This window comes from Sander vitreus, chromosome 4 (genome assembly GCF_031162955.1).
Source record: "Sander vitreus isolate 19-12246 chromosome 4, sanVit1, whole genome shotgun sequence".
Classification (NCBI taxonomy): domain Eukaryota; kingdom Metazoa; phylum Chordata; class Actinopteri; order Perciformes; family Percidae; genus Sander; species Sander vitreus.
In genome coordinates, this window is record NC_135858.1 from 25,610,097 (window position 1) to 25,636,062 (window position 25,966).

The 25,966-nt window shown below is 42.7% G+C and overlaps 2 protein-coding genes across 3 annotated transcripts in view; one reads left to right on the top strand and one right to left on the bottom strand.

The window, feature by feature from the left end:
• LOC144516112 (uncharacterized) lies at positions 1-17,280 on the bottom strand. Its single transcript, XM_078247317.1, has 7 exons — positions 17,217-17,280; positions 14,875-14,918; positions 9,522-9,745; positions 8,753-8,855; positions 8,435-8,530; positions 6,984-7,498; positions 1-5,684 (listed from the first exon to the last, which is right to left on the bottom strand). Exons 1-7 carry the CDS (start codon positions 17,278-17,280, stop codon positions 4,250-4,252), a joined length of 2,481 nt encoding a protein of 826 aa, XP_078103443.1. The 3' UTR covers positions 1-4,249.
• The window catches only part of atrip (ATR interacting protein), a 20,179-nt gene continuing 10,766 nt past the window's right edge, over positions 16,554-25,966 (top strand). The window contains exons 1-7 of one of the 2 annotated variants that reach the window (XM_078249153.1): positions 16,554-16,832; positions 17,794-18,137; positions 20,178-20,260; positions 21,994-22,164; positions 22,290-22,402; positions 22,728-22,873; positions 22,971-23,069. In XM_078249153.1, coding sequence (XP_078105279.1) covers positions 17,795-18,137; positions 20,178-20,260; positions 21,994-22,164; positions 22,290-22,402; positions 22,728-22,873; positions 22,971-23,069 — 955 coding nt within the window. In that variant the 5' untranslated portion in view covers positions 16,554-16,832; position 17,794. The remainder of the gene's footprint in view (positions 16,833-17,793; positions 18,138-20,177; positions 20,261-21,993; positions 22,165-22,289; positions 22,403-22,727; positions 22,874-22,970; positions 23,070-25,966) is intronic. The other variant, XM_078249154.1, reaches the window with a different exon arrangement.

Genomic DNA, 25,966 nt, shown 5'->3' on the forward strand with positions numbered 1-25,966 from the left:
ATCTCTTTTATTACAATCACATGTACATCATCATATCCGAAAAAGCTTGCTGTTGTGAAAAGTACCCTTGCACAAACTGATGGAGGTGGTGTTGCAGGCTGGATGGAGGGATTGTCAGATGGAGTAAAACAAGTGTTGAATTCCCCAGCAGCAAGTGTCTCCGCTCCAGTGTGCTTTTAATTTCACATCACATGAGGACAGCAGCGCTATTTTCAGCTCTGTGTCCTTGTGTAACGTAAGCAAAGAGAGTGAAGTGGGGGCGGGTGGGAAGAAAAAAATTCTTTCTTCGTCATCCATTATTCAGACTGTTTGAGTCACAGCCGAAAGAGAGAGGGAAAACGTGGAAACAAACAGATTCCACATCTTTTCTCTCCGAGTGTTTTAAACACAGTTCGACATTTCTGTAAATCATCTTGTTCTGTGTCTTCCTCAGAGTCAGATGAGTGGGTATCAGTTTCCTCTCTGTGCGTCGAGAACAGAGACAGGCCAAGGACGTGCTTAGCTTAGCACAAGGACTGGAAGCAAAGGGAAACTGCTAGCCTAGCTCAGTCAACAGAGAAAAAAAAAATCACCAAATTGGTTGCTTTGGCCTGGCAACCTCACTATAAGGACAGAACTTTTGAGATAGTGCATGCAGTCACTGCACCCAGCTTAGCCTGGTTCCAGACCTCTGAATCACTGCTCACATCTCCGACTGTTCAGTGATTCCACTATGCCTGGTGTTGTGCTGAGGGACAGCTATTTCTTTTGGTGGGGGGAGATTACAAATGGGAACATTAAAAAATGTTGCATCTCATCCATGCTTGGCAAATATTGCCAAGCATGGATGTGATGTTTGCAGCTGCAGAGGTTGTCTTGAATCAACTTAATTAAAAAGAAAAGGGCCTTTTGTGTTGCAGTTTTTGTTCTGCCAGAGAATCAGAAGTCTATAAATCAGGTTCCTTCATTTTGGACTTTGGAGTCTTTCTTGAGGCAGTTTGCAAATTGTGGGATTGATGACTAGCTTGTTAGCTAACAGGATACAACATGTAAATTAGACAGCTTTGGAGTTGTTAGAAATAATTTTTTTGCCACACTATAGAGGCATGGTTCTAGATCCACCATCACTGGTCCAGACTGAAATATTTCAACAACTATTAGATGTATTTCCATGGCCCTCTCAAGATTAATTGCAAACATTTTCAAGATGCACTTACGTTTTATCTAGCGCCATCATCAGCTCAAATGATTCTTTTCGTTTTTTGAGCTAGGCTAAATGCATTCTGGAGCCATCTCTTTACTGGACATGCAGAGATGAAACTGAAATCCATCTAAAACATCTAACTCTCTAGAAAACAAAGAACAAGACGATTTCTCTGAAATGTTGTTGTTGCTGTTCCTCTAAGCATTTGTGTCAGTGATCCTACTCATAATTTATGGATGCCACATGTAACATTCAGAACAAACTGAACCACTTCCAATGAATTTTGAAAATAGTGTGAGTGTTAAAAGTACTAATACTACAATGTTAATCTCTTTGCTGTAAATAGCCTCCATAGCACAGCTATAAACCTACAGAATCACATGATAAACCACTGGAGGCATCTGATGGCATCAGCATGTCCTATTACTGACTCCAACCTCGTCTGCACCTTCTGACAAAATCAATATGTACATGTCATAATGACACAAAACAACAGTAAAATTCAATTTAGTATTTAAAGAGACAATAATATTCACATTTGGTGTTCACTCTTTAAAAATAGTAAATCAAAGCTTTACCAGCTTTTAAGTAAATTAAGTAGATTTTAAAGATCATAAAAACTGTTCACATTGGTTTTGTAACCATCACAAGAAAAATACTGAAACATGTCCAACACAATGACAAGAAACTTATTTTTTTCTCTCCATAAATCACTATGATAGTTTATAAAGAAAACATCAACACACACGTCGTTCTATCTACAGTCGTTCCACTGGCCTCGGCCCCTGGTACAGAAAGGTAGGGAAAACATTTTGTATAAAAAATGATGTGCAAAAAGTTGTTTTCTTAGGTCCCTCTCATGGAAAACAATGTAAAGAAATGATGTAAATATCTACATAACCTTTGCTCTTACCATTATAGATTCTAGGATTACTGTGCACTTGCAGTGACTCGTCACATTTGTGCATCTGTTTGATTTAAAACGAGTTACTGCATTTGATGGACACCTGACAGAAAGGGCACACAACACTCTCATTGTCATATTAAAACTATCTTGAGGTATTATTGCAAATTTTCCCGAACTGCGGACCTGGAATCAGTAGATTTCAGATTTACTTACACTGTACCTGCTTTTAGTGGAATGTCAACGCTGACTTGAGCTCTGTCTGTCCTGACTGTACAGAGTGACGCTGCAGCAGTCTGGACAACCTAATGTAAAGTTGACTTGAGGTGTATCTTCTTTTCTTTGAAATTGTCTCCACACAGTCAACGCTTCACTGTAGATTTCAGTAAACATGCATAAGCTGTTACCTGGGTAGGTAGATCTGTAAACATCCTGCCAACAGTAAATACACCAGCAGGAATAGGGAGCCATGAGCCAAAAATCTTGTTCTGCATTTAGGCTGTGTCAGCAGACGAGTAAGAATGGGAGAGAAAAAAAAAAAAATACTACTGTTATTACGACTTTACACAATTTTAGTGCTTTTTTCCCCAAGACGTTTTTTGTTTTGTATTGATATTTTTGCTGGCAAAAGGGGTGTATAATATATGGTACACATGCCCATAAACTCAGCTAGATGTATTAGATGTATTGTTTTAATTGTGTGGTTTCTGTGTTGGTCATGGTCACACAGCGAGACACAGCAGCACATTAAAAAACTTCAGTCATCATGGCAAATAACTGCGTTTTCACATGACCGTCAGACTGTGTCCGTAACACAATTTCTATGAGTGTATAGCTCCTTTTCCTTATCCGAATCAAACTCTTTCTCATACCTAAAGGACACAATAGGCAGATTGCCAGTCCTTAAACAACATATATGACCTTTCTGTTTAACGTTGTGAAGTGGCCGTTTTGTGAGGACGGTCTGCTGAATCAATTGTATTGGTTTTAATAGTGGATTTTATTTAGAAGTAATTGGTAAACGGTTTTGCCACTGTTTATTTCTTTAGTTCTTTTCATCAAGTGGGACATATTGTAGCTGATACTTCCAACTCAGAATTACAACTCAGAGGTTGGCATGTTTTCTAAATTAGGTGCACATAAGAACCGTCTGAATGGTATGACACGAATGCGGCATAAACTCTGACCGAAACGCAACAGTAGCTGATTTTACAGATTAAAGCTGTGGTCGAAATCCTCTGCAAACTTTCGTGGCACATTGTTCCCCATCCCTGACCAACACTGTTTCACTAGTGTTTCACAACCAAGTAAATCAGGTCATGTTTTTCATTTTAGTTACAAAAGCTCCCACCGACTGACATTTTAATTGTAAACAGAGTTTCTATAAAAACCATTCAGGATTTGGTATCAAATCTCAGTTGTCATTGTCTGCATTGCTACAGTTGATGTGTTCTGTGACCCTGATGTAAAAGTAGGTGTTTGTGATCTATCGTTAATGCACAGCCAGGTACATCAGGCAGAACAGTATTGCTCCCCGACAAGTCATGGTCTGTTTGAGGATTTGCGTCTGAACCCAAATTTTTTTTAATTTTGTCAAAGATTTTGTGAAATAAATGTAGTACAAGATGTAGTAGGAAACGTGATGCAAACATCCACGCTCATGTGACCTTTTTTCAGTTGTTTGTCTTTACAAGCGCTATGCACTGACACACACATTTTGTCAGGATTGCTGTACAGTGGTGACACAGCCACACATAAAGCTATCAGTTGCGGTGATGTACAGTGATGACAGTGAGGTTCCCTCTCTCGCACGCATTTGTTAAAGGAACAGTCCGACATTTCGTCTTCTAGTTCTCTGTCTTTCCCAAAGTCATATGAGAATATGGATATCAGCTTCTTTTTTGTGCTTCAAGTACAGAGATGAGGACCCTGTTCTTCGTAAGTGGATAACTGAAGACAGCACGGTGGATGGCAAACATCCCCCCCGCTTCCAGTCTTTGTTTTTAACTAAGCTAAACACATCCTGGACCTGTCTCTGCACTGGATAGCAAGGACAAAACTGATATCCATCTTCTCATCTGGCTTTGGAAAAGAGAACAAGAGGACTTACAAAAATATCGTAGTGTTAGCTTAACATCACACACACTCACACAGAGTTGCAGTTAGACGGTGGTGACCGTCAGCAGGGAGCTGGTACACAGCATGTCCTCCTGGTTGTTCAGCCTTGTCCCATGAGTCAGCAGCTCCTCTACTGTCGTCCAGTCATCCAACAGCTTCCTGTTCCTCAGACGACTCAGCTTCCTCTGACTCAGCTCAAGGAACGTGTTGCACCTCCCTTCTGCAAAAGCTCCGCCTCCTCTGCTGTCCAGCACACCTCCGTCTCCAACAGAGGCTCCTCCTCCCCCAGTGATGGCTCCTCCCCTGATGATGGCGTCTCGTATAGTCCCTCCTCTGGCCTGCAGCTGCTGCTGCCTCTGCTCACGGGCCAGCAGAAAGTGTTCCCTTCTCTCCATTCGACTCCAGTACCGGCCCATCAGCATGTCGGTATTGGTCTCCTCATCTGTGCTCATCCCACTGCGTTCATCGGCCAGCTGAGACGCCCGGTCTCGCAGGAGCTGGTTCCTGGAGATCCGTGAGTTTGCGTTGGGTTTGGAGCTTGGATTAAGTTTGGGCTGCAAACCAGAACTGGGATTAGGGCTTGAACATGCATTCATTTGTCCTTTCTTTGCATCCCACCCAGCAACAGAGCAAGCCCCTGTGTGGCCCTCCAGGGTGCTGTAGAGACCTCTGCCTCCCCCGCCACTCTGGGACTGACGGATGGCCGGTTTCGGCCAGGTGTCGTTGACATCTCCAGCCTGAGGAGGTTGGACTAAATTCTGGAGGTGCTGCTGCTCTCTGGCTCGGCTCCTTCCCAGCTCTTGCTGCCTCTCTCTGTCCATTTCCTCTTGAATCTGTGCCTCCCTTTCTAGCTTTTTCTCTTGCATTTGCTTTTTTTGTTCCAGTTCCCTCTCAATCTCTCTGTCCCTTTCTGTCACCAGTTGCTCGGGCATCGGGCTTCTTTCTTGCGAGTGCCACCAGTCATGGTGAGCGATCTGGGCATTAGGGTTGTTGCTGTAGCATCGCTCATGGGTGTTGGTACCCCTAACGTGCCCCAAAGCGGTAGGGTGTTGTTGTGGTGAGAGGGCCAAGCCTGCTGGGTGAGAAGCCAACAAACCAGGCACTAGCTCACCTTCCTCTGGCAGGCCCGATGGCAGGACGTTATGTGGCTGGACACCTCCACAGTGGTGCAGGGTTGCTGCGCCGTAGGAGGGGGAAGCTGGGTGGCTGGCTCGCCGGCGGTACTCCTGCGGAGGAGGGCGATGGTGCAGAGTACGGCTTCTCCTCAGCATCCCCACTGAACTGGAGCCCTGGTGGGTCTGTTGCATGGGTACTAGTGATCTCCGGTGGCTGGAGGGGGTGCTGCAGGTGGAGAGGGCCGGGGCAGTCATTCGTGAGACTGCAGCATGGGCATGGGATGGGTTGAAGAGGGCTCCACTGCTAGAGCTGTGACGGTTCAGACAGGGCCGGTCAGCTTTATGGAACTGGACCGATGAAACTCTGGAAATACAAACAGTGAAGTCAACAAACAAACAGCAATGACAGTTTTAAGAACATAGATATTCAAAAGTTAGACAGAGTTCAAGCTAACAAATACATTGACTTCTCTTCAACGTAGGCCTCTTTTTGAGCTGATATTAAAATAAGTACAGGCATTGAGGATGTATTGAGATCCGATCACTCAAACCACATTCGGAGGTGGTATGGGCCATATTTGGCCACATTCTTATAGCAGTGTGTACAGGTATGTGTCCTGGGCCACATTACGTGTCCTGGGCAACATTAAGGACCGCCTACTCAACTGTGAGCAGAACTACGTTAGTTTTGGATGTTATTATCGTACTGTCGGTGATGTGTCACAGTTTTTGTTCCTCTAGTGCCCGCTCTTATATCCCCGGCTGTCTGGAGCTCTGTGCCCCGCTGTTGCCTGGAAAAGGCAACTGCCGGTATACAATAACCTTATTTTTTTAGTTTCATAAAACATCCCTGAATTCACCAATACCGTATGTAGGAGTTTACTGCAGACATTCCTGCACTTACGTTGTCATCTCCTTTTGTTATTTAATCTTTAGTACACAGCTTGTCGTGCTAGCCGGCGAGAGTGGTCAAAGCAGCGGCTGTAAAAAACTATATAATTTATATTGTTATTTTGTTATCTAAAAGCTTTTATTATGAAGCAATAAAATCAGGAAATGTTGGGTCATTAGCAGTAATCCCATTTTGCAGCAATAAAATTGAAGTGGCATGAACAAACAGAGAAATGTAGCTTTTTAGATGAAACAACATGTTGACAAAGTTTCCTTTTGGGGACATAATATGAAATTGGGAAAGATTTGAAGTTGGAAAAAAGATAATAAATTGCGCTATATCGCAGGATATTGCAATATGTTTAAAATCGCAATAATATCGTATCGTGACATAGCCTAAGTATCGTGATGATATTGTATCGTGAGGCGTCTGGTGATTCCCACCCCTATAACTTATAAGTGAAGCAAAGGCGGAAAACATAGTTATTTCTAGTTCCTCAACGGTAGGCTACTAAACCACTGACTGAGCCATATTTTCTTCTGTGGTTTCACTGATTGTTACCATAGAAACATGGTGTTGGATGACTAACTTTCTATGCTTTCAATTAGTCTATTTTCATTTATGTGCAACTGACAAACTGATATTAGACAAGTCCAACAGCAAATCTCTGACAGAACTTGAATACAGCCTAAGATGCTGTTGCAATGAAATTGGATCTTCTCAATACACCTAGTCTGTCATTGTGTTGTCAGTTATTCTACCAGCTTCTACCTGAAAAGTCCGCGTGGTGGGACATCCATGATTGGCCCAGCGTCGTCTTCTATTTCGAGCTGCAGGCGCTGACACTGAGGCTGCATGGTCAGCGCCTCAGGGATGGCCTCCAGCAGCTCACGGTGGCTCTTGGGGCAGCTGTCACGCCGCTCCCGCCTCTCGCACGGTTCGCCCTGATGTTGCAGCCTGGCGTTGTACATCCGCATTCGCTTCTCCAGCAGCCTCTGGAAGTGCCTGAACTCCCCTGTGCTCACGCTGTAAAAGCCCGAGTCACTGAGCTCCGAGGAAATAAAGGACTCAGAGGAAGGAGAGCCACCTCCTCCGAAGGCACCACAACCCCCCTGGGCAAGGGCCCCATGTGAATGACAGTCCTCCAGGCCTCCTTCCTCAGTCTCCAGCCCCGAGAGGTCCCCCTGGTGGAGGGAGCCGTCAGTCCAGCCCAGTCCGCTGTCCAGCTCATGGTGGAGGGGCAGGAAGCCCAGCGGCTTCTCCAGCATGAAGTCCTCGTCATCTGTCTGTAACAACAGGCATCCTCAGTCCCAAGGTTATTTATCCGGATACACACACACCATACGTAACGGCATGCTTTAATATTGTATCTGTGTGTAGGACCCCAGTACCAGTCTGAGGGATGACTAAATGTGTCTGTAGCAGTAAGACTGTCAAATACTGAAGGTAATAAGTAAGATTCTTAGTCTAGTCAGTTATTTTTTGATCAGATATTTCCTTACTTAAATACATTTTTGTTAATTGTATGCTGTAATTTATTTAGGCAATGTTCTTGTATGACTGGACAACATGAAACATACAGACTTAAAATGTTTGGCTTTTTTAGTTAAAGGAAAAAAGGTGCCAAAATTCTTTCTTTTTCTTTTCAACAAGTCTCGTGAAAAGACCGAAACCAAAAATGGAATAGTCTGCCTCTCAGTACTTTCTGACTTCCCTTCTCTGTCCGTGGCACTCAGCCCCAAGCTCATTGGTTCCTACTGAAGATGTGAAAACGTCTTTAAAAACAGCAGAAAGCATATCATCAGATATATAACAACATACAAAATAAATGTTTCTGTAGAAAACGGATAAAAAAATGTCTCTGAAATGCAACCCTTATGCTTTATACTCTCTGAGTGTAACACAATGAAAAGAATGGGTAGAATGCACTGCCTCCCCCTCTGCACATTACGCATGATGCACTTGAGTCTTGAATCATAACATTGGAGGATCACTGAAAGAAATGTCTGTGAAGTTGTAGCTATAGTCTTCTTGAACGTGGATAATTTGAATGACATAATACATATTTGTTTTGATATTGATATTCATTTATATTGTTAGTGATAATTGTTTTCTTGATTGAGCGATTTAAACAATTGCAATCACTCTTTCTCTGTTTCTGTCATTTCTACTCGAAAAAGTGATGATATGCAACCTTAGATACACAGCACAGTTTTGGATACCTGACTGTGGCAGCCATTAGGTTCTTCTAAGTTTGTATTGCAACATCTCATCAGGCAGTTCTGTCCCTTTTGTCCACGACAAGTCAGTTCTGGATCCTGAGGGATTCATGATAAGACACAAAGAAAATGAGAAACAACACAAAGCTTATGTATGTTTATAGGTTGTTCATTTATTACTGATTGCAGGAATTATTTGTCAAATCTGGACCAAACTGCCAGTGTAAAGCATTTGAAATGGATTGTTGCTGAGAACAGAGTGATATTCAAGATTTCTTTTGCAGATCGATGCAAATAAATTTATATTGGTTATAGTGTCACCTGGTGGCTTATGTCCACAGTGTCCCGTGGGGAGCTGGACAGGTAGCTGTACCGTCCTCCTTCACAGTGATCTTGTGGCAGAGACAGATGGCTGTAATAATGTCTGAGACAGATGACAAGAACACAAAATTGAGATGTTTTCAAGACTTTCAATCATGTTATTAAATCATGTTTCTAAGCAGAACTAAATACCCTAATACACTCCTCTTGTCAATCATTCCAATCATATTCATTGATCATAATAACGGTTTGCTCACTAACTTCATGGCTGAGTTCTAAGGCATCCGGGTATTTTTAAAGCAACACTATGTAACTTTTCCCTTCTTCGGTCCCCCTACAGGTTGTCTCATTGGAACTACAGCTGCAGCTAAAAGTTACATAGCGTTGCTTTAACGTTGTACTTGTCCATTCACGGAGCAAAATCCATGGTTCCGCTTTGACCTGATGTACTTTTTGTAGTTGTTTTCGTTGTTAGATACTTATTAAAAGATGTTTTGATTTGTAGACATTCATCAGGTAACATTTATTTTGTTTCGGTTGCCAGCTAAATTAAATTAATCCAAAGTTAGTCTGCAAACCAAACCATGATATGAAGTGTTGAATGGCAGGGGGTTTCTGGTTCTCAGTTTACAGTTTTTTACAGCAAAACTGCGAAAACAAGAACTAGGTTAAAAGCCGTTAAAAACAGCAGCTAACGGCCCTCCACAGTAAACAGACTATTACTTAACTGAACAGATCCTCATCATATTGTCTTTCTATGTGTGTTTACCTGTCCTGGTAGGAGGGGCTGGAGGCGTTAAGTCCCGCCCCCATCAGTGGGAGGGGCAGGTTGAGGTGTTGCAGGTTGAGAGGGAGGGGCTCCCAGATTCCCCTGTCTGCCTCAGTGCCACACCCCCTCTGACCCTTGATCTGCATTGTAATTGGACGCTGACTGGCCGCCAGGATCCGCAGAGCATCCCGCTGGCTCAGGTTTGCAAGACTCCGCCCACTCACCTGAGACAAGCAGACAGAGGAAGAGAAGTGATGTAAGAAAACACCTGCCTATTCCCACATCAGCGGGCAGAGCAAGATGACCATCCTGTTGGAGTCATGTTTATGTCCACCTAATGAATGTAAGTGCACATTATTCAATGAATTAAATGTTTATATACAAATATTGATCAGTGGAGTTTCAATCTATCTACTGATCATGTAAATGCATCTGTTTATAATGAGAAAACCTGAAAAAATGTCTTAATCTCAAACAGAAAAGTCTGTTTTCTCATCTCGTCTAGTGATCAATTTGATGTTTAACATTTAATGTCAAACAATTTTCCAGACTCTGTTTAAAAAATAGCCTTTTAAATGCTACATTGTTTGTCAGCAACCGGGCATATGGTAACTTAGTGGCCTTGTGTGCTCTGATTAATTTGGCATGCAGTTAACACATCAGTAGTCTATATCCTTGACGTTCCACTTCCGGTATTGCTCCGTTGCCGCCGGAAAATCCGCCGGATTTCACTCATTTAGGTTGGATATATGTTGCCTTGGGCTTCCTTTGTGTTGGCGTTTAAAACTCCGGTGGATTTATGAGGACTATGGTTAACCTTTTCTCAGATCTCTGCAGGGTAAATCCAGACAGCTAGCTAGACTATCTGTCCAATCTGAGTTTTCTGTTGCACGACTAAAACAACTTTTAAACGTACACGTTGCACTAAAACAAGTTCCTTCCGAGCCTATTTTGCAGAGGCACCGCAGCTTTTCTCCGGTGCTTAGCACCGCCCAAGACGATTGAAATGCCAATAAACCAGAGCACGTTTTCCTCCCATCCCCGAATGCTATGTGGAGTAGCTAGACTCTCCTCCAGCGCGCTTTGGAGGAGGGTCTGGCAAAGTGAGACTAACTAATAATTTAGTTTTATTGAAAACTGGACTATGATTTGCTCCTGTTGCTTGTAACCACTGTTTTGGCAGAAAGAACTAACAGGAGTAACAGGCTGAACCATCTTAAAAGTGCCGTATTTTCTGTGCTGTGCAGTGGATCTAGTATGTGAAGAGTGTTCATGTGGATATCGTAGTAACTGATAAATATTTAAAGAAACTTTAAAGAAAAGAAACTTTAAAGTGATACATTTGAGAATGGAATTTGGTGTGGTGGTAGAATGGGTTAGCACCCTGCCCCGGCCCACCCACTGCCCCCAAAGCAATCAACCTAGGGGAAACACTGAGATATGTACAGTACTGTTGTTCTTTGGCAATTGTTTGCAATGTTATAAATCAATGAGCAGAACAGATTTATAGCAATATTACATTTGTATATGATTTTTGCATCAGTTTAATTCATTAAATCCTAGATGACATCCAGAGACGGTATGTACTAGCCTACCGTCACTCCACCTATTTTACACATAGTAATACGACTAGTCCTCCTTAGCCTGTAAAAGCATATTGTCTTCTGTGGCTCTTAAGCCCAGTTCAGACCAACGATTCGTGCCGAGACAAAACTGTTTTTGAACGTCGCAGGGAAAAGTTGCAGCGGTCTGAAGCTCGACTCAAACCAGCTGATGTGTGGCTGCGACTCAGCAGGTCAAGTCGCAGAGGCTGGTTTTAGAACGTAAGAGACGGCACCTGTTTTAACAACCAATAGAGAAGCCAGCTGGTAAAGTCAGCTTTAAACTATAGAAATAAAACTATCTATAATCCATTTTATTTTTATGTTACAAACAGCTTGTCGAAATGGCAGAGTTTTAGACGTAGCCTCAATGACCGCCCGGAAGCACAGTAACATCATATGGTCAAGTGAGACTTGAAACTTGACCTTTCAATATCACTAACGTTATCCACGTTCATATTTAAATGAAACAAATTATATATTTAGCTACAAAAAGCCTGGAAGTCGGAAGTTAGGACAGAAGTACAGAGAGGCGTTGTTATGGAGATGATACACCGCCTCGTCTCGTCTCATTCGTGTGAACTGGCAGGTTTCAGAACGCTGCAGACCGGCTCGTTGCAAGAAGTTGCAAGTTTCAAGACTCGTCTTGTCGCGAATCTTTGGTCTGAACTGGGCTTAAAGGAGCGTTGTCAATAACCCCTATGATGTCATAGTGATGTCATCAAGGTTATCTCAACTTGGACGTAAAGACTACAAATATATAACAGAAAGCCTACGTTACAAACTGGAGTTGTGGAGTTTTAAACATGTGGCTGTTTTGCCAGAGAGGGAGGGTCTAATCACAAGACACTATCCAGTTGCATCATGGAAAATGTAGGATCCACTGTTGTGGGAGTTTATAGGAGTGATGGACTGAATCACTAGAGGAATGCTCTAATCCTGCCATGTTTTGGGGAAAACAGCATCAACAATACCACAGTCAAATTTTAGACTGCACACTGCCATTTTAACTCTTTTTTTCTTTTACAATGTAAACACTACAGACTGAAAACTCTGAATTGGTTGACATTATGTAACTGGGTCACAAGACACAGTGCTGCCTGCAGACACATGGTGGATTTATTTCAATTTGAGAAATAGTAGAATTTTGAGCGGATGAAATCAAATGACCAATGTGAAGATGGTGTCCATGTCTCCACTAAATGGTTAACACCTACAAGCCAGCATCAGCCTCATCCTGCTTCTCAAACACACACACACACACACACACACACACACACACACACACACACACACACACACACACACACACACACACACACACACACACACACACACACACACACACACATACACACATGCAGCTCAGCAGCCATCGAATTAGACGCATGAACAGTATTGTTAACTCCAGCACATCACAACCATGAGTCACCCTCCCTCCGCTACATTTAACCAGACACACACACACACACACACACACACACACACACACACACACATACATTCTAGCACGCTGAGAAGCACAAAATGGCACCTGTGTGTGGATACAGAGGATGGCAGCAGAAAGACTGTGAGCCTTCAGCAGACGGAGATGACGAATATAAACCACATTCTTGCACCCAACATGAAAATTCTACATATTCACACAAAAAATAGACATAAATTGTTTGAGATTTAAATACACGTAAATTAGGTTTATTATCCACACACACACACACACACACACACACACACACACACACACACACACACACACACACACACACACACACACACACAAATGCAGAGTCCTGCAGAAATTTGCCATTTTGCATCTGCATCTTCACACACACCACACACACACACACACACACACACACACACACACACACACACAAACCCTCTAACCGAACTCAGTTCCATCTTCTCTAAATGAGACGTCATAAAACACACACAGCATCATTTACAACACTGAGGCAGGTTTTTGGACGCTCACCGTTTGGTCACCCATCCACGGTCCAGAGAGCCAGCAGCCCATCGTCACGGCAACAGAGCTGCCTTGGTTCCTGTGAAAATCAACGATGCTGCTGCTTCCTCCAGCAGATCGTCTCCTCCTCCTCCTCCTCCTCCTCCTCCTCCTCACTCTCTACGTCTATCTCTCCTCAGCGTGCCTTTCACCATCACTCTCTCCTCAAGATCTGTCATCTCCTCAAAGCCTTCCTCCCTTCTTCTTGCCTTACTTTCTTTTTTCATCTATTTCTTCAGCGTCTCTATCCTCGCCCCTCCCCCTCTTTCACAGCTCTAGGTTTTAGCATCCTACACACACACACACACACACACACACACACACACACACACACACATGAATGCATTCAGTTCTGCAAACATAAAAATATACGCAGGCTGGCAGTGCGTTCAGAGAAGGAGAGGGAAACACGCAGTCACACAGCGAGGATGGTGTCTGATTGGTGGACTGTAAAGGGTCATAAGCCAATCAGATGCAGCGGCCTCCCTCTGGATGTTTTCCTCTCTGACTGAAACTCCTCATGAAGCTTCGACATGTGCAGGGGGGAGCCTGTACTGCAGCGATACACACAGTAACAGAGGAAACCGTCCAACCATCCATCTCCTAGCTGTTCATCCAGGATCCTCCAGCAGATGCTGCTCGAGGTATGCCGGGAGATGTAGTCCCTCATGTCTACTAGACTAACTAGAGGTCTTCTGCTTCAGATTGGAGACTTTCAGTCTGCACAAATTGATTAACAAATTAAGAGAGAAACACAATTTGGAAGGGAACCGAGGGCCGCTAGACCATGTTCTAAAACAGACCCAAGGAGACCTGATCCATTATCAGGATGCTTTCACAATGGCAGTTTAGTCCAGATCCATTGGCTCCAACCTTAGGTGTGGACCAAAAAACTATACCTGAGTTGAGTAGCCTACACTGGATGTGCTGCACTGAGACTAACGCAATCTAAAGTGATTTGTTGACTAGTAATGGGCAAAATAAGCTTTCAGACTTTCTTTCTGTTTATTCCCAAAAAAAAGATTAGAACCCGGGGCCTTGAACTCAGTGAGCACAGTGATAGACCATCTGGTGATTTATAGGAATTAAAGCAGCAGCACTTTAACACATTGCTGATTTCCAATTTTTTGTCTCATCAGTGTGCAATAAAAGTCTAATAAAACTATGTAGTTCATTTAAATGAATGTTGTTGTTCAGAAAGGCTGCAATATACTAGAATGTCCAAATAGCCTTCATATCAACTACTTTTGTAGACATGAAACATTAATGTACCATATTGGTGTGATCTAGGCCCTATGTGAGCTCATGCATTTTTCCTTGATGGTGGACATTTATGTGACACGTTAATATTTAAAACCTTATTGCAGGGTCCTCATTTTAAATGAATCAGCTGGAAATATTAAAACATTAAAAAGGCAGCTTTTCAACCTAGACAGCTACAGATTCTGCTAGGGATAGTTGTCATTTTAGCAGACAAAATACAGGGTCAATTGAATTTAGCATTAAAGAAAATGTACATACATGTTTGTGTATGTCAATTATAGTTCTTAAAAAGAAAGAATATAATTGGCCAAAATCAGAATCGGCAGGTCAGACTTTTGAAAAATCGGAAAATGGAATCAGACAAGAAGAAGATTTACATTCGATGCATCTCTACTCCAAAATGAAAAAAAAAAGGTTTATATCTGTCTATGAAAATCACATCACAGGGGATATCCTGCCCATCTTACAGTAAAACAGCTCTCACTCTGATTGGACAGCGCTCCCACAACAGGGCCTCCTGGGACAACACTACAGGAGAGGACAGTCAGAAATGTTTCAAATCCACAAAGGACAGAATCAGAAACATATGAGAGTTACTAACAGCCGCTCCTCTGCTCTGCAGTAAGACACACATACACATGTATGTAGGCTTCATTTCATCTGATTCACTCAGTGACCCTGCTTTGACTGTTTGGTTGTTATGGCAACCAACTCGCCTGCCAAATATGTGTGTGTGTGTGTGTGTGTGTGTGTGTGTGTGTGTGTGTGTGTGTGTGTGTGTGTGTCGCTTTGCTGATTCAATTAATTATATTTTTAAGACATAAAGAGCCAAATTTATGAAGAGGAGACCTGAAGAATACTGGTGATGCCGGTGATACTATAGTGCTACAGATGTTAGTAATGATAGTGGGTGTGTGTGTGTCTTGCTGCTGCTGCTGCTGCTGATGATGATGATGATGATGATGATGATGGGTGCATCCGGATGCCTGTCGCTGAGCTCTACCATTTCTGTACTGAAGTACAGAGGCGGAAAGAGAAAGAGAGGGAGCATGTGTCAGTGTTGCACACACATGCAAGCACACACACACACACACACACACACACACACACACACACACACACACACACACACACACGTAGAGCCTCAGCTGCGACACAGACCTGTCTGTGTCTAAAAATGGAAAGCACACTTGCTGTTGCTGAGAAGCCACAAGAAGCTTCCATATGTGGAGTGTACATACAGGGATTTATATTAACATCCATCAGCCTTTGAAATAACGTGGATAAAAACTGTCAGATTATAAGGTCACAAGAAATGAATGTTCTTTTTCTTTTTCTAAATACACGCATGGTCATTTTCATTTCTCACTTTTCAAAATACAATGATTGTATGGGGCATGGTCCTGTAGCTATGTAGCATGTGACCAGCAAGGAATAAGGTGGATACATGAGTTTTGCAATCTGTGTGAGGTCGCCAAGTAACCAGCAGAGACCCCATAGGGTACTGCACCTGGCTAATAAATAGTCCCACACATATCCCTCTGTAAAACCACATGTCATTTTTACACTTAGTTTTTGTATGGAATAAACAAACAACATATAATGTGTTAATACCTGGGGTTTAGATATACTGTCAGGTGGGTTTTGTTTGCGGGCTTGGCTCTGTACATTGCACATATTCTCTATACCTCATACCGTTGAACATTTGCACATATCCTTGGTTTAAATTTCTTTTATATTTTTGTTGTCAATTTTATTTTATTTTTTTCTTGACTGTTGCAGTACTCGTTTTTATCTTTTATTTTCTCTAACCATGTTTATTTGTATGCACCAAAATACCAAGGCAAATTCCTTGTATATGAAACCCTACTTGGCAATGACCTTGATTCTGTCCTAAAGGTCTTTCCTCCTGTTTCCATTTTTTGTCCTACAATAAGTTAACCACCACGATACGATAAGCTTATTATTTACCGTACAAGAGATGCAAGTGATAACATTATTCTCATCTAACGCTTGGAAAAACGTTTCGCAAAATGTCGATTGCGCGTTTAGTACAGTTTGTCTCGAACAGGGACCTGTCCAGCAACCAGCGCATGGTCGCCTATGATTGGTCGGACTGTCAGCGCAGCGATTTGATTGGTCAGATTGTCAGCGGCACCGGAGCGGGCGGAACAACACACTTTTATCCTATCCTATACCTAGCTGCTGGCTAGTGGCTAACATGTAACCCATTTCTTCGTTTAATTAAGTGCTGAGGCACCGTTTAGTTGAAGGCTTCTAATGGCTTTTTCATGAAGTGTAAACTGACATTTAAATACCGTTATGACGAAGTGACCTGGGTTAGCTAAGCAGGCCACCTCTCATTGAAATCACAGCTAGTTTTCCAGCGTTATCTTTTTAGCTAACGGCTAACAGGAGCGACAGCAGCACCACCGGGAGAAGGTAACACAGATAACCCAGAGGAAATGACACCACGCGAACGTTAACGTTAATTACTAGCAACTGGGTGATTTAGAAGATTAAGTTTAGTGGGAAACCTGCAGTCACTTTGGTCTGTGCAGAGCATGGACCACATCACTGTTGCACCTCTTACATATCACATTGTGGAGTCGTTCCTACTGAGCATTTACCAAACTCCTAATCAATGTTAAAATTGAGTTCCTTACTTACATATCTACGAAAATCAACTTGCAGAGGCTTGACAGTGGCTGCTGATGAATACTCCATTGTCAGTCAGTAGAATAAAGTATGTTTAAAACGTACCAAAACGGTCTGAAGAATTATCCTAAATTTGATTGACTAGTACAGTTACCGTTCAAGACGTACCTGTAAGGAACGGGCCGATTGCTTGACCTCCTGTATTGCTGCTTGCAGCTTGCTCCAGAACCATTGTCCCCCGAAATAATTTACAGTAATCCCTCAAACGCTTAATATGCAACCCAACTGTATACTACTCACACTGTGTACACTGCTTCAGAGGAACACATTGTACTATTACATTTACCCGACAGAGAAATATAGCTGGTTATGTTGCAGATTCCGTTTTACTCACAAAATATCACAATTAAAATGTAATGCATTGTTAATTGTTATTTATTATTGATTGTCTTTATTGATACTGACCCATGGCCCATATTTAACAAGCATCTCAGAGTAGATAATCAACTGTTCAAAACTTTTCAGAGTGATGCAGTTTTGATTGTACTTAAGGAGGCTTAGGAGCTACACCTCATATGAAGTTGGATCACTCTGTGAATTTTCTGCCAGCTAAAACTTTCATAAATTTCATACTCTCACACGCTTTATAAATATGGACTCTGATGCTACACCGAACACATTGCAGACCAACAAGTTGTTTGAAGCTGGTTAACCTGCCTGTCTCTTTCCTCTTCCTCTCCCACAGCATGAACTGCCCCCCCACCAAGCGCCTCCGAGGCATGAACCAGGATGTAGTGACGGCAGTGGCCTTTGACGACCCGTTTGGAGATGACATGGATTTCACCCAGGACGACTTGGATGAGATTGACATCATCGCCTCGCAGGCCATTACCTCGGCCGCTGCACCTGGGCTTGGGTCTAAACCAGGAACCAAACCGACAGAGCTGGCCCGCGGGTCCGCCCAGCCGCCATCTGCGGGGCAGAGCCATTCTGTGAGCAGAACCACAGCCAATCAGAGCAGAGCGAACACGTTTGGGTTCAGCAGCAGCAACAGAGGGAATGCTGGGATACCAAGCAGAGAACCTCTCGGTAAGTTCAGACAGTCCTTCCAGAAAAATGCGGAATTTTTTTGTGATTGTTGCGGGCGAAAATCCTTGATTATGCGGCACGTTTTCTTAAAATATGCTATGGAATATGCGGGATATTTATGCAATTTTATGCGATGAAATTGCGGGAACTTGCAAAAACATGGCTTCATTGCGGGGTTTGCAGCTTTTCGGTGATGTTCACGTTGCGTAATTACGTCACTTCATAACGTTCCCACAGACAGACAGAGATATGAAATGAAATATATATCGCTTCCTACATGTGTATGCCTGTAGACAGGTGAGTATTGATACGTATTTACTTTTAGGTTTTATTGTAGCCTACTACTTACAGTTACGAGCGTAGCGGCATCTTTCCGTGTGTGTGTGTGTGCGTGTGTGTGCGTGTGCGTGTGTGTGTGTGCACGCCCATCGCATTTACAGAGTACCTTAACTCAATTTGAGCATTCTGAAGCGCCGTGAAACAAAGACAAAGAACCGTAACTGATGTTACGGTATTCTGCCTACGGCTTTTGAAGTTACAGTAAAGACAACACACAATTTTCACCCCAAAACAATATCATTTTTGTCCACAAGATATTTGTCCACAAGCAGATCTTTAAAGTTCCAAAAATGACAATAACTAATTTTCGACCAAAATTGAGTTATGGTCTTTTCGCTTTGCACGGCAGTACACCGACCTGTGCCAGTTGTGTTCCACCAGCACACTGTTTAACGGCAGGTGGACGTGGTAACGTTAGGCATCGGTATAACAGTAAGTAATTTCATATATCCTTGCACATGTACCCAAAGTATTAGAGCTAACATGAGCTAACATGGCTATTGTTGGCTTCCCTACCGTAGTGCATATTCCTGGGATGTATTAAAGCTAAAGTGCCTAGTTTCTGTCGCCCCCATGAGGAATTCTAAGTAATGACAACAACACTGTCGGCGCATCCACATGACACAAGCCTTACGTGATCGCGATTTTTGACCAAATACATGGATATTGTGACAATATTGTAGGTTTGACAATTGGTGCTTTCACAAAATATTTACACAATTACATTTTAGACAAATAATCATCAGTATTGTGACTATAATAACTAAGTGAGTAAAGGCAAATAATAGAACAGCAAAAGCAGTCTGGTAAGTTCAGAAAATTACACCAATTGACCGTAATGCAGCCTTTAAAACCCGGAAAAGACAACACTTGTCATATTGCGATATTAGATATCTAGCCTCAAATATCGATATAATATCGATGTATTGCCCAGCCCTAGTGTTTAGGGTCAAGTGCCTGCGATTCTGTAAGACAATTGTGTAATAATTGTTACAGGCCTAGTTTAGAGAAATACAAACAAGCCAGAGCGTTTTTACCTGTATATGACCAAGAGCCAATTTTGGTTTGAAATAGGGCTGGGCAATATATCAATATTATATCGATTATCGTGATATGAGACTAGATATCGTCTTAGATTTTGGATATTGTAATATGGTGATATGACATAAGTGTTGTCTTTTACTGGTTTTAAAGGCTGCATTACAGTACTTTTCTGAACTTACCAGACTGTTCTAGCTGTTCTATTATTTGCCTTTTCCCCACTTAGACATTATGTCCACATTACTGATGATTATCTAAAATCTTAGTGTGAAGCTATTTTGTTGAAGCACCAATTGTCAACCTTAGAATATCGCCGCAATATCGACATTGAGGTATATGGTCAAGAATATCGTGATATCTGATTTTCTCCCTATCGCCCAGCCCTAGTTTGAAACATGCTAATTTTAATAGGCACAGATAAGAGTGTGTCCTCTGGTACACAGAGTTCACAAACACAGATTTCCAATTAAAAAAAATAAAATAATGTAAAAGTAGAATGATAATGATAGATTTAACAACATTTGAGTTCAGTTTCTAATAAGAAGGAATAAGAGTATTAAGAAATGACTTGCAGTGGTAGTTATGTGTTGTTTTTTCACATAGAACTGGGGTGGTTACAGTTAACTGACACTATAAAGCTTTGTTGTTTGGTGTGTTCAGGTAACAGACAGCAGCAGTTTGGGTCGGGCAGAGAAGACTCCCACAGTCTGCTGGAGGCCCAGCATGCAGAGCTAAAGAGGAAGGTGAGACTTGCTGGTTTCTCACTTGATAACACTTTTTTTAATTTTTTTTTTATTTAAACATCCGACAGCCACAAGATCAACAGGGCAGGTAAAAACAATAACAGGGCATTTGATATCCCATTTAACCGTGAGGTTATAGCATGAATAAATTGTTATTTCTACGTTTCCTGTGACTTCGTAATTTTGTTGAGCAGGACTCTTAAGGTAATAAAAGATCAAACTTTATTTATCCTGAGGGAAATTGCTGTGCAGCAGTTGCAATACAAATGGGAAGTGGGAGGAGTGCAAAAATAAAGAGTGCAAGTATAAAAAATATATCCTAATAACTTGTGAAGTGGTTTTACATCACTGAGAACCACAAACGAGTAACAAAACACTTTGTAATAATGTAATGAATTACAAAAGAAACAGGAGACGTATACATAAGACGTTAGAGAGATGTTATATTCTCACTTTATTTGTTAGTATATGCTATAACACTATTCTTTTCACTTTTTGATATTGTTCTGCATACTTATAAAGTATTTTGACAACCTTTGACTGATGACGCTGTAACATCATGTCTAATGACTACAAATAAAAAATAGCCTTTTGACCAACTCAGGTTGTTCAAATCATCTTATTCCACCCTCTCTGGTGGTATCACAGCATAATCTGTATCAGATAGTTCTAACTCTTAATTGAAGCTACTGTATATGATGTTTACAATATCTGAACTATTAAAACCCCAACTCCTTTTTGCACCATTCCATCAGATGCAAATGCGTTACGTCTTGTCCTTAAAGGGGAACTATGCCGTTTTTTTAGCTTAATTTACCTTAACTGAACAGTTTCGGAGTCATTGGAATGGTTATATGACTTTTTTCGGGTTGAATTGTGGTCGTCTCGCTCCCCCCTAGCGCGTGTGAGCGGAAAAACCACCCTTGCGACAAGGGTGGATCGCGTGATATCAGGTCTCGCGATGTAACGAATTGCTTCATGGCACTGCACACATACGCCCATTCAGGAACCAGCTAAAAAACAGAAAAAAAAAGCAGAAAGCTAGGAAAGCATTGTCGGAGGAACAGAGAAAGAGGAAACGTCAGATTGACCGAGCGAGGAGTCAGACACAAGTAAACATAGGAGCTGCCAAATATCTATTCCGAAGCTGTAGGGGGAGCTCTATAGAGAAACCTGCGAGCAAAAAGCGAGAAAATGGCGACGACATGGCTAAAACTGCATAGTGCCCCTTTAATTTGCACATTTGTCCAAAGTTCATCCTTTCATACTTGTTTTTCTTTGCAAACTCTTGTAGTTCTACTACAATTTTAAATAAAGGGCTGTGGATTTATATGATTTATACGAGCATGAGTTTGTAATGACCACTGCTTCTTAGGGGTTTTTAAATAAATACTTTTCATCTAAAAAGACATAGTCCTGTCTCTGTAATTGATAAGTGTCATTTTAAGTCATTACAACACATTCAAGTTTGCATATTTATATGACAACTTCTGAATCTAACCAGACATTTGCGTTCAGTACTTGGTAGCGTTTGATAGTCTGTGTTATGGACCCATTTCAGTGCCCAGACCTAGAAGGACAATGTAAAGTGTAATGGATGGGAGCAGTGTAGGGCCTTTCAAAGCAAAGACGATTTACTACCAGTGTGGTTTACTATGACATTACTGAGTGACTTGTACCAGCTAAGAACAGACTCTGGATAAACATGTCCTGGTAAATGTGTATGTTATTAGCTGAAGGAGGTGGAGGAGGAGATTGTGTTGAAGAGCGGGGAGATCCGGGTCCTGCGGGACTCTCTGAAAGCAGCTCAGCAGGAGAAGGAGGCCCAGAGGCAGAAACAGATCCAGCTGGAGACCCAGAGACAGAGAGAGCAGAGTGAAAAGGAGAAGGAGCTCAACAAGAAGGTGAGTAGCTGCAGAAACACACACACACACACACACACACACACACACACACACACACACACACACACACACATATATATATAATTCCTAGAATAATATGATAATAACATGTTCTCTATGTTCAGGTTCAGTCTTTGCAGTCAGAGCTGCAGTTTAAAGAAGCTGAGATCAATGAGATAAAGACCAAACTGCACAGTTCGGACAAAAACAAGATGGTCTCTCCACTGCCTAGAAACAGGTCAGTCATTATCAATATTACTGTTTTATATCATTTTAAACTAAATATATTTGGGTTTTGAACTGTTGTTTGGACTGAACAAGACATTTGAAGAGAAAAGCAAAACACGACCCAAAGGAAATGTTTGGTGTTTTGTCAGTGGGTCACTGCGGTGGAACAGTTGCAGCTGTGACTCCAGAATGAACATGTCCGACTGACCTGTGTGTGTGTGTGTGTGTGTGTGTGTGTGTGTGTGTGTGTGTGAGAAATTATCACATCAAGTCGGAATGTTTGATTGCCCTCCGCTCATCTCTAATCTGGTTGGCTGCTCTCTTCTTTCTCGCAGTCCCAAAGTGCTAAACTGTCTCGCTCAGTTGCATCATGGGAGCGGCAGCAGCTCCTCCTCTCCAACAGGAAATGGCTTTATCACCAAGGAGACATTTGGAGCCCACGTCCCGTCCAGAACGACACCGGTGAAGACACGGAAAGACTGTGGGTCACATGACGATGTCGATGGCAGTTGTGGTGGGGAAACAGGCGTGTTGAGGACACCACTTTGATTGACGTGTGCGTGTCTTGTGTGTTCCAGCAGACAGAGGGGTGTCCAGCAGCAGATCTGGGGAGAGACAGGAAGCGTCTCGCCCAGACCCCTTCCTGTCCGTCAGACCTGCTCACCTGCAGCTCCGAGGTCAGTCTGCAGTGCTGCTTGATAAGAAGAAATCCCTTTGGTTGCCTGACGAATTTTCCAACTGGTCAGCCTAAATAATCAAGAAATTAGACTCTCAGCTCATTCATACTTAAAAAAACAAACATTTTGAAGACGTAATGGTATTTATATATCCATAAATTACATGTATTCATTAATTACATTACAAATATACAGGATTCAAATACAGTGATATCTGTAACCAAGGACTGACACTGGATCCGTTTATCCGGTCAAACACACAGAACATCTGTAGAATTATAACTTGATTTGCTATATTAAACCATCCTAACGTCACACAGGTGTGTTGGTACGAATTTGCATCTGCTGATCACACCTCTGACAGTAGTGGCGATTAAAGGTTCATTCCGTCGTTCTTTTAGGGCGCTGACACACAGAGCCGATTATCGGCCGTCGGACCGTCTGGCGAGGCCGGTGACTCGAGTCTGTTCGGTGTGTTCCGTGCCGTCGTCCGTCCGAGGAGCCGTCGGCCTTCATTTTGGCCGACCCGACATGTTCAGTCGGAGACAGGGCATTCGGGAATCACCCGGAAATGGCGAGCGGATGAGCCTCTCGAAATCTGACGAAAATCTTTTAAACTGACCTTTGTCGATCTGAAATGAAGACAGATTCAGCAACCGCACGGCCTATTTCTCGCTTAAAATGTTTTCAGAAACACGTTTCGGTGAACTATTTTAGTACAATATGAGATCGTATTCTGAACAAGCCGCCATGACAGTCTGGCTGTAAATTTCCAGAGAAAAAAGAACCACGTGACGCGTTTGTCCAATCAGCTGCCGGTTTTCATTTTCTGGGAAACAATCGGACTGTTAATGGAAACATTACAGAGCAGCGCCGCCTGCTGCTATGGAGACGTATTACGTTTCGCGCACGCGCAGAGTGTACGCTCAAGTCGGCGTCTCTTCGGTGTGTTCTGAGGCACTTTTTGGACCTCGGGGACCCGACTGATCAGTCCGACTGCCTTTTCTGCCGACGGTCGGCCGTCTGGTTGGTGTGTAAGCACAAAGGTTGTTAGTTAAAGGTCGTGTAATGTGTGTGTCATTCTGGAGGAGTTTTGTCAAGTCTGAGAATGTATCACTAATGATCTCAGAATGTTATCATGACTTAAGCCTATTTTATGGTTCTGCGGAGGCTCCACGCAGAGCTTTCGCCGTAGCCTACGCAAGTGGCCTGATGTTTATACTTGTGCGCTGGTGTGTGCGTCGAGCTGGCGTGTGTGTGTGGAGTGGGTGATGGAGCGAGGGAGAATTGAGAGAGTGACTGTGATTATCTTCGGAGCGAGTAGCGACTCTAGAGTCATGGGCCCTCATTTATCAACCTAACGTAGAAACCAGCGCAGATAGGAGCGCAGAAATCCTCTTACGACAGGCTTCACGTGTGATTCATTAAACATTCGTATCACACCAATCGGAGCGTAAGAATGGTCGTACATTGATAAATGCAGCGTCTGGAAACGATCGTAATTTAAATATCACGCCCCAATATATTCTCAGTTTTGAGGCCTCGCCCCTACAATTTACGACATGGTGAGACGTAATCCGGCTAAGAAGCGGCACTTTTCAGAGGTGGAGATTGAAACCCTAATATCTCAGGTTCATTTGCACTTACGTTTGTAGATTTGGCAGCCTGAAAACTGGTATTATATTAAAGGCTGTAGAAAGAATGCGGAATGGAAAGAGATCACTGATGCAGTCAACAGTGTTGCCGTGGTAAATCGGACTCCAGCTGAAGTTTATTTAAATACATCCTTGGCATATGTATGCTATAGTCCCCATAGTAATATACAGGCTTATATTGCAATCTCTAAGGGCCTACATGGTTTACGTATATTTAAATAAACACACCGTAGCGGAGTTTATGCAGTGTCTTTTATTTTTCTCGTGTTTTTTTCATGAGTCAGAACCAGGCAACAGCTGTGAGGGAGAGTGCATGTCCTCCTCCCCCCCCATGTGCTGGACCACCACCCCGACCCTGTCTCCTGACAGCAGAGGTGCTGGAAAAACAAGCCGAAATAACTCGGTCAATGGCAGAAATAAATCGTTGACTTGTGGCCATTAACGACACTTTAAAAGAGAAACGAAAACCTGAAGAATAAATAAAAATGTTGTGCATCGTCATGTTTCCTGTATTGAGTAGGCTATCATTGCCAAACATAACACTATACCTTTTAAAAGCGAGGAATTATTTCCTGTCTCCTTGGTATAGCCCCCAGTTGGGGCTGTGCTGGACACTGCTCTCTGGGCATCGGGTCATCTGGCTCCAGAACCCCACAGGCTAAAACAATGTTGCAGACTTTTTCTGCTGTGTATAGTAGGGTCCCCCCCCCTGCTGATGCAAGACCATGAGCCATCTGCCCTTAATCAATCCAATGGAGCGCTCCACCGTGGCCCGTGCGCGTACGTGTGCACTGTTGTACCGGCGAATAGAGGTCTTCTAAAAGAGCCAGATCTGCCATTGCTGATAAGTGATCAACTGATGACTTCTCCTTCTCCTGTTAAACTTTTTATGTGCTGCACCACAAGTCCACACTGACTCGAAAACTTGTGTACACGAGTTCAGACCAGACATGAGATTTTTTCGCAGCCTACGCTCACGTTCAAATTGATAAATGCCTTGCTTTGCGTAGGAATCGGCGTACACCCGTCCTACACCTGTTTTTGGTCGTACGCACGTTTCATAAATGAGGGCCATGGTGAGAGAAACAAAGTGTCTCCCCTGTGTTTTCTGACCAAGGTGGGAAATCTGTAGCAGGAAAAGTTAACCCTCTCCTTGATTTCATGTTGTTTATGGAGAAAGAGAACAAGGAAATGAGTCAGGGGAAATGCAACGCTACCAAGCCACGGCCGAGCGACATGCGG

Bases quoted from the DNA above. Each gene is read 5' to 3' on its own strand.
- LOC144516112 (XM_078247317.1), bottom strand. From the start codon at position 17,280: ATGGTTCTGGAGCAAGCTGCAAGCAGCAATACAGGAGGTCAAGCAATC. The intron at 14,919-17,216 runs GTACGTCTTGAA...CCTCTCCTGTAG, and splicing joins AATCGGCCCGTTCCTTACAG to TGTTGTCCCAGGAGGCCCTG. The intron at 9,746-14,874 runs GTGAGAGCTGTT...TGCTTGTCTCAG, and splicing joins GGGAGCGCTGTCCAATCAGA to GTGAGTGGGCGGAGTCTTGC.